Consider the following 14,689-nt stretch of genomic DNA (forward strand, 5'->3'; position numbering starts at 1 on the left):
AGACATAAACATTACACCCTTCATAAAAATCAACACAAAATGGATCACAGGCCTAAATGTATAACACAAAACTATAAAACTCCTAAAAGATAACATAAAAGAAAACCTAGATGACCTTGGGTGTGGCAATGACTTTTTAGCTTTAACACCAAAGACACAATCCATGAAAGAAATAACTGATGAGCTGGGCTTGATTAAAATTAAAAACTTTTACTCTGTGAAAACTAATGTCAAAAGAATGAGAAGAAAAGCCACACAATGGGAAAAAATATTTGCAAAAACCAAATCTGATAAAGGACTGGTATCCAAAATATACAAAGAACTCTTAAAACTCAATAATAAAATTATTAACAACCCAATTAAAATATTGGCCAAAGATCTTAACAGACACCTTACCAAAGAAGGTAAACAGGTGGCAAATAGGCATAGGAAATGATGCTCCACATCATATATCCTCAGGGAAATACAAATTAAAACAACAAGGAGATGATACTACACACCTATTAGAATGGCCAAAATCCAAAACACTGATAACAGTGAATGCTAGCCAGGATGTTCTGCAACAGGAACTCTCATTTGTTGCTGGTGGGAATGCAAAACGATACAGCCACTTTGGAAGAAACTTTGGGAGTGTCTTATAAAATTAAACATACTCTTACCATATGATCCAGCAATCACACTCCTTGGCATTAACCCAAAGGAATTGAAAACATATGTCTACACAAAAAGCTGCACATGAATGTTTATAGCAACTTTATGCATAATAGTCAAAACTTGGAAGTAACCAAAATGTCCTTCAATGGGTGAACAAATAAGCTGTAGTACATCCGGACAATGGAATATTATTCAGTGCTAGAAGGAAATGAGCCATCAAGGTATGAAAAGACATGAGGGAACCTTAAAAGCATGTTACTAAATGAAGAAAACCAATCTGAAAAGGCTACATACTATATGATTCAAACTATGTATATGATATTCTGGAAAAGGCAAAATTATGAAGATAATAAAAAGATCAGTAGTTACCAGGGTTGCAGGAAGAGAGAGAGTGATGAATAGGTGAAACACACAGGATTTTCAGTGCCATGAAAATACTGAATGAAAAGGTAGATACAAGTCATCACACATTTGTCCAAACACACAGAATGTAGAACACCAAGAGTAAACCATAATGTAAACTCTGGACTTTGGGTGATTCTCATCTATCAAAGTAGGTTCACAATAATATCAAATGTACCACCTCTGGTGGGAAATGTTGATAAAGGGGGAGGCTACTCATTTGTGGGGGCAAGGGTATATAGGGAATCTCTGGACCTTCTGCTCAATCTTGCTGTGAACCTAAAACTGGTCTGAAAAATAAAGTCTTCAAAAAAGATGCTGGTAAATGATACCTTCTGAATATTTTGGCTCCTTCAACAAACACTAGCTGAGCAAGTAACTCCTTTAATCCCATTTTCTTCTGATACACAGTAATATTAGAGAGCAAAAGGTTCAGATACTAAATTAACCTCCATTCTCAAAAATCCACTTGCTATAAAAATAGCAAGATAAAGAAAAACGATCTATTCCTAATTCTTAAAATATTTATGTGCACAAAAACCAAATATGCTATAAAAAATGTCCATTTTACCCAAAAGTGGAGACCTCTGAAACACTGTGTGATTGTATTTTAACAGAAAATTTCATTAAAATATAACTAAGGAAACCAACTTGAGCTGCTCTTTGCTTTAGCTCCCAATTTCTCTCCTTAAGTGCCTGATCCATTTCAAGAAGTTCTTGCTTTTTGTCTTCAATCTCCATCTTGCATTCTCTGAAATTTATCAAAGGAAAAAGATCAAAGCAAGTATTAAGAATATTGTAATTTAAAAAAATTAAGTCAACCAGGTTACCTTTTCTTTAAGTTAATAGTTATAGGATACATAAAATTATTTCAGATTGAAAGGGCTCATGTTCAAGTAATAGTGTGCAAGAAAAATGATTGATATTAATACAATTACTTTAATAGAGTATTCTAAAAAAGCAAAAGTTAACTCAAACTCTAGTACTGTACACAAATTAAGCTAAACGTTAAAGCACTCCCAGGGAGTAAAACTGAACCAGAGTAAGAATTTTAAAAAAATATATCCATGGGGTGGCCAGTAAGCTCAGCTGGTTAGAGTGTGGTGCCGGTTCCATCCCCGCATGGGCCACTCCTTAAAAAGAGTGAGCTGTGCCCTCCTTAAAAAAAAAAAAAAAAAAAATGTATATATAGATAGATAGATAGATAGATAGATATATCCTATATAAATACACATATAGGATATATATATGTCATATATATAGGATATATACACATATTATATATGCCTCCATATTTTTTCATCTATAGATCAAGGGAGCATTTGAAAGTCTTTTCTGTATAACAGCTGTGAGTTTATTACAACTGAATGAGGCATTTATCTCATGGTTGATATCCCTGACGTCCACAGCTCAGTAAACGACCACTGTATTTCTCATGGGAATTTTATTCAAAATGATGTCATACATACAGTGAAGTAATGAAGTATACTATAGAAATACTTTTATAAATGTATTTTATACATATATTTCATAAACATATTTTCTTATATATTCTCATCTTCCAAAACACTTAACTTATGTATAATTTTACATTATAAAAATGCTTAGTACTAACACAATTTTAAGACTTTTACCACACTGAGGGCTGTGATCAGAGAATTTTAATTTGGAACTCTACGTTCTAACATGACAAAGTCTGAAAATGTTGATCTTGAAAATCTTCATATGATGTTTCCAGTCTTAAATATGAAACAATATTGAATAAAGGTACCGATTTTAGAAAGCAGATTCTGAATTTGTTTATGATCTCCTAAAAGTCAAGACTTATAAAATATAAGGCTAAACTAATATTCTAAAAGTAATGTGAAATGAATTCTAAAGAAAACTCTAACTGCTATCTATGCAAACAACTGAGCTTCCGAAATTGAGCTATTAGCTAGAATTTAAGATTTCATTTTTACTTCTTTCATCTATTCATCCACAACCATTTAGCAAATATTTATTGGATGCTTCCTATATGTCAGAGTTCTAGGTACTGTGGATTTAATAGTCAACAAGACAGATGTTCTTCATCGCACGTGGAGCTTACATTTTTGGGTCCAGAGGAGAAGATGGACTATAAATAATAAACAACTCAACAAGAAAAATCTGAAAATATAAAGTACTATGTTAGGGCATTACATAGTAATGAAATAGTGACTGGGTGGCTGCTTTAGAATAGGCGGTCCGGGAAGGGCCCTCTGAGGTAATGTGAAGGGCAAGAAGCTGGCCATACAACCATTATTTCGGGCCAAAGAAAGAGCTATAGCAAAGATCAAAGATGGGGAAAAAACTTGATAATTTTTGAGGACAACACAAAGGCCAGAGCAAGGAGGACAATATGAAACGATGCTAGAGAATTAGGCAGGAACCTTGCCATGTAGGGCTTTATATTCCAGGATAAGGAGCTTAGATTTTTTAAAAATAGTGGTAAAATACATATAACATAAGATTTACCATCTTAACCACTTTAAAGTATACAATCAGTGGCATTAAGTACATCTACAACATTGTGTTATCATCGTCACTATTTCCAATACTTTTTCATCACTTCAAAAGAAAACCCCATCCCATTTTCTATTCTCCCTCACCCTAGTTCCTGGAAATCACTAATCTGCCTTCTATCTCTATGGATTTGTTAATTCTGGATAGTTCATATAAATGGAATTATGCAACATGTCTCTGGTTTCTTTCATTCAGCATAATGTTTTCAAGGTTTATCCATGTTGTAGCGTGTATCAGTACTTTCTTTTCATGGCTGTATAACATTCCTTGTATGGATACACTATATTGTGTTTATCCATTTAACTACTGATGGACATTTCGCTTGTTTAGCTTAGTGGCTATTGTGAATACAGCGTCTATGAAAATATGTGCACGATTTTTGTTTGAAAATCTATTTTCAATTATTTTAGGTACATACGTAGGAGTGGAATTCCTGAATTTTATGGTAATTCTATGTTTAACCTGTTGTGGTTAAAGTTTTCTGCACAGCAGCTATACCATTTTAGTTTTCTATCTGCAATGTATGAGGGTTCCAGTTCCCCCATGCACTTGCTAATAGTTATTATTTTCTGGGGGTGAGGGGGGTGGGTGGGCGGCAATGGTTGTTTGTTTCTTTTAATTATGACCATTCTAGTGGATGTGAAGTGTATTTCATTGTGGTTTTGATCTACATTTCCCAAGGAGCTTGGGTTTTATTCTGAATCTTTTGGGAAGCCATTAGAATGTTTAAGTAGCGGAGCAATATGACCTGATTGATGTTTTAAATCATAAACTTAAATCCATTCTGGATTGTGGGGAGGGTCAATACTTCAAGCTGGGAGACCAGTTGAAAAGTCACAGCAATTGACCAGGTGAGAGATGATGATGGTGGTAATAGAAAAGAGGCCAAGAAATCAATGGATTTCAGAATATGTTTTGGAAATAAAGTTGACATGACTTGCTAACAGACTGAATGCAAAAGGGAGGACAAGAGATAAAATAATCACAGCTAATAAACAGATTTCTGGTTTGAGCTATTGTATGATAATGAGAAGGGAGAGCAGGAAAAAGAATGAGTTCTGTTTTGGCTAAGCTGAAGAAGCCGCTTAAAAATATCTGAGTGGAGATAACAAGTATATCTGAGCCTGGAGTTTGGGGAACAGATCATTACTGCAGATATGGGTTTGAAAGTCAAAGATACAGTATTTAAAGCTACATGAAATTTACTAAATGAGTTTGTGGGTAGAAAAAAGAAGAAAGCCCCACACTGAATCATGAGGTACATCAGGGTCATCTTGCTGCTCTCCATTCAGTTCTTTCATTCCACATTTCACACCCTGGTTTGTAATTCTGTTTTCCTTTTTGGAATCTATTTCTTACACTTTGGCTCGGGTCTGGCTCTCCACTCCCACTTACCGTAATGTGTGCCAGAACAGCTTTTTATGCTATAGCTGCTAATCTAAGAACCAGGATTTTAGCGCTGAACATACTTGTGTTTAATTCCCTTCTCTAGACCCCATATCTGACTTTGGCCATTTTACTTCACTTTCCCAATCCTCAGTTTTCTCAGTATAAAAAGATGAAAATATGTATCTGATAGGTTTGTTGTAAAGAACTAAGATCATATATGAAGTCCCTGGCGTAATCCTGGCACAAAATAAGGACAATACAAAGAACAATATAGTAATTATTAATATTATTTTGCTATTAACCACTGCTGTAGGCTGATCCAATCATTTTTTCCCCACTACAGAATACAGGAGTGGGCCAGTGTAAAATGGTCCAAAGACCAAGGATAAAATCTTAGCCAATAGCAACTGCTGAATTAGTTAAGATGGAGCTAGGGACAGGTTGACCAGGAAGAGCCTCAGTGAGAAGTTTGGACATCTAGAATTCAACAACAAACTTTACTGTATGACCCAAGGATTCCGAATAATAAAAGTGAATCACCTGAATTGTGAAAGCATTTCTTAGTATTTAACTCACCTAAGTTCAGCTGTGAGATCTTTTATAGTACTATATTTTTCCTCTAATGATAATTGAGCCTTCTGCAGCACATCTCTCAATTCTTGGAGTTGTCTTAATGTACTTTTTAATTCTCCATGAGCATTCTGTAGTTCAGTGTCAAGTACTTCCTGTTTCTGCAAGGCTTCTGTTAGTTCAGTTTCAGTGTGGTGCTGTAATTTTTCTAACTCCTTCGCTGTTAAGAGAAGAGAATTATTTTAAAAGTATATATAAACCATTTATTATTAAGAACTTTGTAAATAATTATAATTAAGAACATTCAATTTTATTCATCTACCAGAGGCAAAATAGTGACACTCATTGTCCCTTCCAACCCCACCATCCCAAATTCTTACTTTAGTCCACTTCCTTAAATATAAACAAGTAGGCAGCTAAGCTTAGCTAACCTCCTGCTTACCAGCATTTGTTTTCTTATCTAGTTCTGTCCTTGTCTGTTCTAAGATCATGTCTAACTGAGAGAGATGAATTGCTTTATTTTCTCCATCTCGTTTTAGATGCATTATTTCTTTTTCCATTTTAGATAGCTCTTCTTTGTATTGATCCATCTCAAGTTTTACTTGCCTAAATAAAAACAAAAAATAAAATAAAATGATAATCTGGAAACTTAAAAACCAACTTTTATCTCTGACCAAACAAAGACTTCAAGTTATATGAGGACAAATATCAGCAAAATGTCTAGTCAGAATCTTAGGTCACCTTTTATATTGTTAAAAATGCTCCAACCAAAAGACTGTAACTCTGCACCAATTACAGACCACTAAATACAACTGTACTACCCAGTAATATTTAGCAGTGCTAGCATTCTTTTCAATCTAACTACAGTTAACTTTTAGAAAGCTTTATATGGAGAGAGAACATCCCCAGACAGGTACCTCATTCTTATTAATTTCTATTATCTGCAACACGGAAAATAAATCAGCCAGGCAATCAAAATATTCATCATAAAGACCATACAAGTACTACTTATAGGAGAGCCAAGTCAGTCATTTTTACTCAGGCATTTGTTATTAATGTTACCTTTTTAGCTTTAAAAGGGACTAGAGATGCTTAGACTAGTGCTTGCTTTACAGATGAGGAAACTGGAAGGTTAAGTGGATTGTCTAGGATAATATAAAGTTATTAACAGTGAGGGGGCTTATTCCAATAAGGAAGCTTCACTACCTAAAGGCTAATCAACACAGTGAAAGGAAGTTTTAAGTCCATTTGCTGGTAATTCCAAAGTGATATTCACTAATTACACAATTGCTAATGTCATCCACAACCGTGGGCAGAGCTACTATTCTTTTACATCACCAATTTTTTTGTTGTTGCTCTTTTGGTCTTTGACATTTCATAAACTGAGTTTGCAAGTAGAAGCATTTCTTTGCTAAAGGCAACTTAAGACAAATTTACATTTGTTCACGAGGTTTTTTCAATGTCCATGAGTGAAACTCAGGAAAACTTTAAAACTCCTGAGATAACATGCAAAATTATGTATGTATATGTACGTCTATGTATGAAAATGATCCATACTTGATCGTATACTCAATATGTTCATGGTCCAACAAAGTTAAGACCTATTGGATTAGACAAGTGCTAATGACCCTTTGACATGTTTAAAATCCTAGGGAAATGATTTTCAGTTTGACTAATTCTTTTCTTATGTTAGGGTAGATATAAAACATAATAAAAAAAGAATAACCAAAAGAGGCTGGCATATAGTACCAAGAGGTGACAGCTTGTCAGTAAAGGAGTTGGGGAAATTTTTTTTTAAAGAATAAAAGAACTCAAAAAGCACAGCTGTCTAAAGATATTTAGTATAAAAAACAGAGCTCTATACTCAAGGTTTCATATCTAGCACAGTATAATAACTGATGTATGTAATGATAACCTCAAGACACCAGAGAAAGTAAAACTGACAAGAAAATATGTATTTTGGACAATTTCTATTAAAAAATTTTGTTTTGTTTTAAAATTTCAGTACTTGGTAAAGATAAAGTCTATTCTTATTTATTTATGAGCAACTAGGCATTATATCCCGATGCTACGTAAATGAGGCATTACTATAATACAATAAATATTTACGGGTTTAAAATTTTTAACTATTATATAAATAACCCAATACTAAAAATTTTCCCATAAATTCCAAAATTTTACAACGGGGCTTAAACCCACCAGTTTTTCCAGAATACTTCACCTTACTGTCACCGAGTTATTGTGGGGAATAACTGTGAGGCTCAGAACAGGGCCAAAGGAAGGATTATGCAAAAGTAATACTAAACTTTTAGAACTAAAGCTGAGACTCTGTGGCTTCTTCAAATGTAAAAAAGATTTTCAAATGGCTATGGAGGCAGTCTGAGAAATGTAACAAGTGTTATATGAGCCTCAGCATTGAGAAACCAGGGTTAGGATTATTACATTTATACATGTAATACCAGAAGAAACTTTTAGTAGTGGTGTTAACAGAAAAAACTTGGTTTTAGAGCACATCTAAATTGTGCATCTCATAACCCTAACTTCTTTGAGTTTCAGCTCCCTTATTTTTAAAACTGGGATAATAAAACTCGATGTGGCTGTTTTGAAGATTGAGTTAATGTGTTTACCTAGCATACTGCCTGGCATACAGGGTGCTCAATACATTTAGTTTCCTTTCTTTCTATCTGAAGATATTTTAATGTTAAAACAGATCCTAGGAGATATATAACAGATATATTATATATCAGATATATATGTAACATATATTTTAACTCTAATACTTTTGAGGAAAGAAAAAGTTTTATATATTGTAATTCCAGAACTGAAAGAAGCAATAGTGAAACAAAGAAACAGAAAACCTTGCTTCATGAAGAGATTCCTTGGAACTAGGGTGCATCTTTCTTGTGAAATTTAATTATCTAGTTTATAAGATTCCTATTGGTATTTGGGACTTACTTTTCCTACTGAATGTGGCTACTTGCCATAATCATGAAGAGTTTTTGTCTATTAGTCAAATTGTAGGGGTGAGAAAAGGAAGAAACAACTGCTTCAATTTTCTCAGTGCTACAAAAAGCAAGATTGGCGATGGGGTGTTGGAGTTTTGAAAGAAAAGGCAAAGGTGTAGAAGAGTATTCTACAAGAGTGAGTGATATTGTGATTGTCAGACAGCATTAAGGGAACACTTAAAGTATGAAATTATGAATTTAAAGCAAGATTGGTCAGTGTGGTTCTATTTTTCTCCAGCCACTATAAAGATGGAGTAGTCTGAGTTGGAACTGTAGGCTGAGTATCACAAAGAGAGAGGTGTGGGAGTTATGGGTATATGCAAATCAATGATTTTAATAACTAATAAGAATTTAAGCTGGGTAAAGAGAGGCATCAGGGATTGATACAGATGTGGAACTGATGGATTAGAGGTCTGGAGACCACAGATTGTTGAATTTGAGGCATTAAAAGGGAATGAGATGATAACATAGGGGTAGATGCATTAATATTCAGATTATGATGAAATATTGGAGACATTATAAATGACAAGATCTAGAGTAAATCATGTGAGTGAGTGGCTGAGGTATCATCACTAACATCACTAGGTATCATCTATCATCATTAGGTATGATAGAAATCATGATCATTAGAGAAGAATTTAAAAAAATGAGAGGCTAAGATGTCAGAAAGATCAGCTAGATAGATAGATATTGAAATCCCCCCAAATAATAACAGAAGTGGTGTTAGAGAGCAACAGTAAGCCAGGTGGCCCGTAGGAGTCAGCAACAGTGAGGGGTGGTATCATCCGACGACGTGAGGTTCATGGAGTACATGACTAGTATACTACTCTACATCTTGACCCTGTGGCATAAGAACTGTGGGGAAAAGTTTTTATTTTAGGAGGCTGCAGGGAAAGACACAATGTCCTCAGGGCAGAGTCAGATTTCTATTTTTACACCAGGAAAAAGAAGTGGAGAATATAGGGTATGTCTTTCAGGATGGATTGTGAATATCAGAGGACACAGTGGAAGTCTTTCAGAAGGTGGAATGGAACGGGAGAATGGAAGAGAATACATGGAGAGGTTAGTATGAGAGTTGACGGTTGACCTGGAAATCTTAGCTTCTTGTGGTGTTTCGCATAAGCAAGGATAAAGTTATACTGTGATTAATCTTTGAGGAATTAAGGTATACACTGGTGTTGAGGCTGAGTTGTGGGTAGACACCTGTCAATGGAAGAAAGAAGTTCTGAAGAATCCGAAGAACTGTGATCTTAATCTTACACAGGACACCTTCTTGACCCTGTTGAGAAAGTTGAGGACATCTGGGGAAACAGGTTGCTACTCAAAGCAAAAGGCTCTATCTTTACTTAGGTCAGCGGGGGAAAGGGAGCCTAGGGACATGTGGTTTTAGTTCAAGTGCATAAATTAACTCCTAACTCCTATTGGTAGAATGGTAGGCTAATTATGAGTATATTATTAATTAAGTCAATTCTTGTTGACAAAGTAGAAGAGGTCCGGGGAAGCTGTGTATAGCTTTCAGCTCATGTGTCCCTTTCTTAATTAATTAGAAAGGGACACATGAGCTGAAAACTACAAATCAGAATCTTTAGAGGTGGGACCCAGGCATCAGTACTTTTTAAAGTCCCCTGGGTGATTTTAATGTTCAGTCAAGGTTTAGTCAAGGTTGAGAACCACTGCTTTATTCTGTTAAGTTATTCCTTCTCATAAATAATTAGGCCCAATTCCTATATATGAGTACATCTTTGTCTGAAACTTTTAATGTTATTCACAATTTAATTTACTATAACAGTTGCTGAGTGCCTATGAGGTATTATGCTAATTGTTGTGAGAGAACCCTTAAAATAAACCAGATATTATCTTGGCCTTAAGGAACTTATATAATAGTAGGAAGGTTAAGAGGGAGGTATAAACAAAACACTATAGGAACACAGACTGTAGAGAAATTAATTCCTTAAGCAAAAGCTTCAATAAACATTATCTGATATTGAAACTCAGGTACTACTAATGTTTAAACAGAAATATAATAAACACTAACATATTCATTTTACCTGGCAGTGCCAGTAAGCTCAATAACTTTCTGCCTTTTCAAATCTGCTTCATGTGCGGCTGCTTCACATTTCTCCTCCATTTTTCTCAATTTTTCAGCTGAATTTTCCCTTTGTTTTTGAAGCTCTTGTTCCAGTTTTGATACCTTGTAAAGTTTTCAGTAAGTATTTTAAATTCAGTCACAGCTCAATATTCTTCAGAAAAAAAAATTTATGTAAGTTTGTAGCCTAGCCTATCATTCAGTTTCAAGATGTATGACAAAAATCAGTGTACAGACCAGGAAGTACAGCAAGTCCTCGAAAAACATCATTTTATTCAATGCTGTTTCTAGGGTTTCCGGGAGGGAATTCCCGCCTGTTCTCAGGATTCTTTTTCCCTTTCCTGTTCCCAAATCCCAAGATATAAACTGTTTTCTGTTCTCCACGATGAATCGTTTCCACAAAGTGATGGCGTATACTACCAGCCACCTGGGTTCAAGGAGTCGATTTTCCCAATTTCCCGACCAATTTTTCTCGGGATTCGGGAACAGGAAAGTGAAAAAAATCCTGAGAACGGGTGGGAATTCCCGCCTGGAAACCCTAGCTGTTTATTGTAATATCGATGAGGTACATAGGAACCTAACTTTTGATTACATCGATTATCAGCCTGTGGTAAAATTGATTTCATTATACATCATTTCACTTTAGTGTCACAGAACTTATTGAAGACGTTAAGTGAGGACTTACTGTAATGTTTTGAAATATAAAAACAAAACAATTTTTAATAATAAAGACATTTCATTCATATACATATTTATAGATGTGGCCACATCATAACACTAATTTAGCATTTATAAGAATTGAACAGTTAGCTCAGTTGGTTAGAGCGTGGTACTAATAACACCAAGGTTGCCAGTTCGATACCGCATGGACCACTGTGAGCTGCGCTCTCCTTAAAAAAAAAAAAGAATTGAATAAAATAATGGTAAATGTTCTCCTGTTCATTATTTCCATTTGAAATGTTCTTTCTTCTCTTGTCAAACTATGTTCCTTTCCTTCTTCACAAATTGCTCATTCAGTGAAGGATTTCTAGATTCATCTGCCCTCAAACCTTACAACCTTGCATTTGCTACAACCTAACCTGCATTTTCTCCTATTTATTCTTCCTTCTGTTTTATTACCGTGAAGTAAGTATTCTTCCTCCTCTACAAGTCAAATTGCTTCATAGGTGTTCTGGATTCAATTCCTATCCACTTTCTCAGGAACCTCATACAATTGACTACTCTCTGCTGTATCTTCAATCTCTCTTCTGGTTTCTTTATATTAGCATTTAAGCACATTCAAGATATTCCCATCGTAAAAAAATTTTCCTTTATATTCTACCTTCCTCCAAATACCACCTTTTCTTCCCTCCCCTTCATAGCCCAACTTCTGAGAGTTTCTATGCTTGTATCATTTTCTCACTTCTCATTCATTCCTCAACCCGAAGCAATCTGGTCATTCAACAGAAACTGCTCTATGTCATCAATGATCTCCATGTTGCCAATTCCAATGGATACTTCTCAACCCTCAATTTATTTCACATTGATTGCAGGAGCCAATGACACCAACTATCATTCCTTATGTCATGAAATACCATATACCACATCCCTCAGAGATCTGTCCAAGTCAATCTTCTCATCCCTCATTCTATACTCTCCCTAGTTAATCTCAGCCATTCTGTTTTCAAAGAACATTTACATGACTGAGTTCTCAAAGTTAACCTCTGGATAATAACTTTAATATCCTTTTTGCACTTCTAAAACCTCTCCTTGAAGAACTAAATACAGATTATAAATCATTAATATCCACACCCCCAACTCAAGTTCCAAGAATAAAATTAAAATAGTACTCGGGAAGGGAGGATTTGACACCTTGCTTCCTGGCATATGTCGTTATTTGGCTCAAACTCTTATGAAAATTCAAAATAAAAAATAGTACCCAGGTATGAAGGAAGGGAACCATAAAAAATCTACCCACTCTGTGCTTAATTAAAGTGCACCCTCATAAGCAGAAAGAAAATCTAAAAATAAATAATAATCGAAAAGAATCCAGGACAAAATCTATACATAGTGGAACAGGAATGAAAGCTAGAAAAATACCTGCTAAAAAATTTACTCCAAATACTGAAGAAATTTTTAGATATAAACTCCTTAGACCCTCAAAGAAGTTAAAGATAGAACACAAAACTTAAATATCGTGAAGAAATACAATCATCAAATGAAAAATACAAATGAACTGGTAGATTTAGGGGGGGAAAAACCAGAAGAAAACTGTAACAGCATTATAGAAATGAAAACAACTCCAGAAGGAACAAGAATTATAATCATTCTTGCAAAACCCAGAGTCAGTGACAAGAGATTTAGGAAGTGAGACTCTAACACAGATGAGATGAAGAAATGCTACAAAGGATAAAGCTGTACAGCAGGCATATCAAGCAATAGGTTTAGACTTTAACGAAAGGGATGGGGAGTGATGTCTCTAAAACAGAAAATACATAATACCTGCCTGATATGTTTGAATGTGCTGAGAGGAGATTCTTTAGTTCCATTGGAGAAGCTCAGGATGAATTCAGAATATATAGATTAAAAAGTCATATAAATGACATAAAGGTGAGGTGTTGTGACATTACAGGGAACCATCATTTCCTGATGTGTATGTTTCTATAAAGTTTGAAAAGAGAAATACAACAAAATATGTGAAATATTTGTCTGAAGAATTCAGATGAATTTGGTAATGAATGAGAGAGAAAAGATAAGATTCTAGAATAAATTTTCCTAGGACTTTTTCTTTGGAAGAGTAACTTATTTTTAGAAATAAATAGTACCCTTTGGGATTTTTCTTTTAGTGCATTGCTTTGGCATTTCTTTAAGGATTATCACACATGTCCAGATCCAAAAAGAAGAGATTAGAAAGTATAATGATTTAGATAGGAATTACATTCAAATACAAGAAGAAAGGAGAGATGGAATAAAGAAGTCTAAATTATAACTAAGTTGTATGGAATGACAAAAATGTGCCCATGGTATTAGATGGTCACATTACATAGGAATAGAATTTTACAATGTCAATATAGAATATTTCTTATAATATGAAATCTTTGGTGTTAAACAGCAATTTTATATCTAAAAATGTATTATCAATTGTAAAAATTTCTATTTCAGGGGTGGCCGGTTAGCTCAGTTGGTTAGAGCACAGTGCTCATAACACCAACGTCACCGGTTCCATTCCTACATGGGCCAGTGAGCTGCACCCTCCACAACTAAATTGAAAACAATGACTTGACTTGGAGCTGATGGGTCTTGGAAAAACACACTGTTCCCAATAAAAATTTTTTTTTTTAAATTATATTTTTTACAAATAAAATAATTTTGACCAATAACATGTACCTGTTTTTCAAGTTTAGTTTGAGTATCTTCTAGCTCTCCATTTCTAATTGTCTCTTGTTGTAACATTTGCTGCTGTTGCTGAAGAGTATGCTGTAGAATAACGTTTTGCTCAGTGGTCTCTTGCAGACTGTGACTTTTTATTTTTAGCTCTTTCTGTAAACAATATACCTAACAAATATATACATTTCTCATTACAATGATATGTTTCAAATAAAAAGCAACAAAATGTCAAAGCTGTTCCTCTATCCCTAAGGTTAGCAATGGGTCCCTGCTTATGATAATATCTGAGTCACCTTAGCATGCTTTGTTTGGCTTTTCCACTCTTCCATCACCTGTGTATTTAATTCCGTGTAAAAAATTCCCTCCATTTTAAAGATATAAAAGGGTTTCTGTTTTTCTGGTTGGACATTTCTGATACATTCAAGTCACCTTGACAAAGATTTGCTGGGAACTATTTCTAAACATGAATTTAAGGTTTAAATATTACATTATAAATTCTAGCAAATAAATAAAGGAATTCTCCATTAAGATTATTCCTTTGAGAAAACATTTAATGAGCACCTATTATGTTGAAAGCAAAGCGATAAACAGTGAGAAAACAGAATAAAATAACTCAAAAAAGTCTTCTAACTAGCATCTGAGAAACTTGTCTCAATAAAGAAAGTTGAACTTC

At 34.5% G+C, this 14,689-nt stretch overlaps 1 protein-coding gene across 1 annotated transcript in view; it reads right to left on the reverse strand.

Moving 5' to 3' along the window:
* Positions 1-14,689, reverse strand: part of CCDC18 (coiled-coil domain containing 18) — a 74,542-nt gene that overhangs the window by 22,058 nt on the left and 37,795 nt on the right. Inside the window, exons 18-22 of the mRNA XM_081055978.1 lie at positions 14,017-14,184; positions 10,613-10,755; positions 6,002-6,165; positions 5,566-5,779; positions 1,708-1,807 (exon numbers count right to left, since the gene is read on the reverse strand). Coding sequence (XP_080912104.1) covers positions 1,708-1,807; positions 5,566-5,779; positions 6,002-6,165; positions 10,613-10,755; positions 14,017-14,184 — 789 coding nt within the window. The remainder of the gene's footprint in view (positions 1-1,707; positions 1,808-5,565; positions 5,780-6,001; positions 6,166-10,612; positions 10,756-14,016; positions 14,185-14,689) is intronic.

This window comes from Rhinolophus hipposideros (assembly GCF_964194185.1).
Source record: "Rhinolophus hipposideros genome assembly, chromosome: 8".
Classification (NCBI taxonomy): Eukaryota; Metazoa; Chordata; class Mammalia; order Chiroptera; family Rhinolophidae; genus Rhinolophus; species Rhinolophus hipposideros.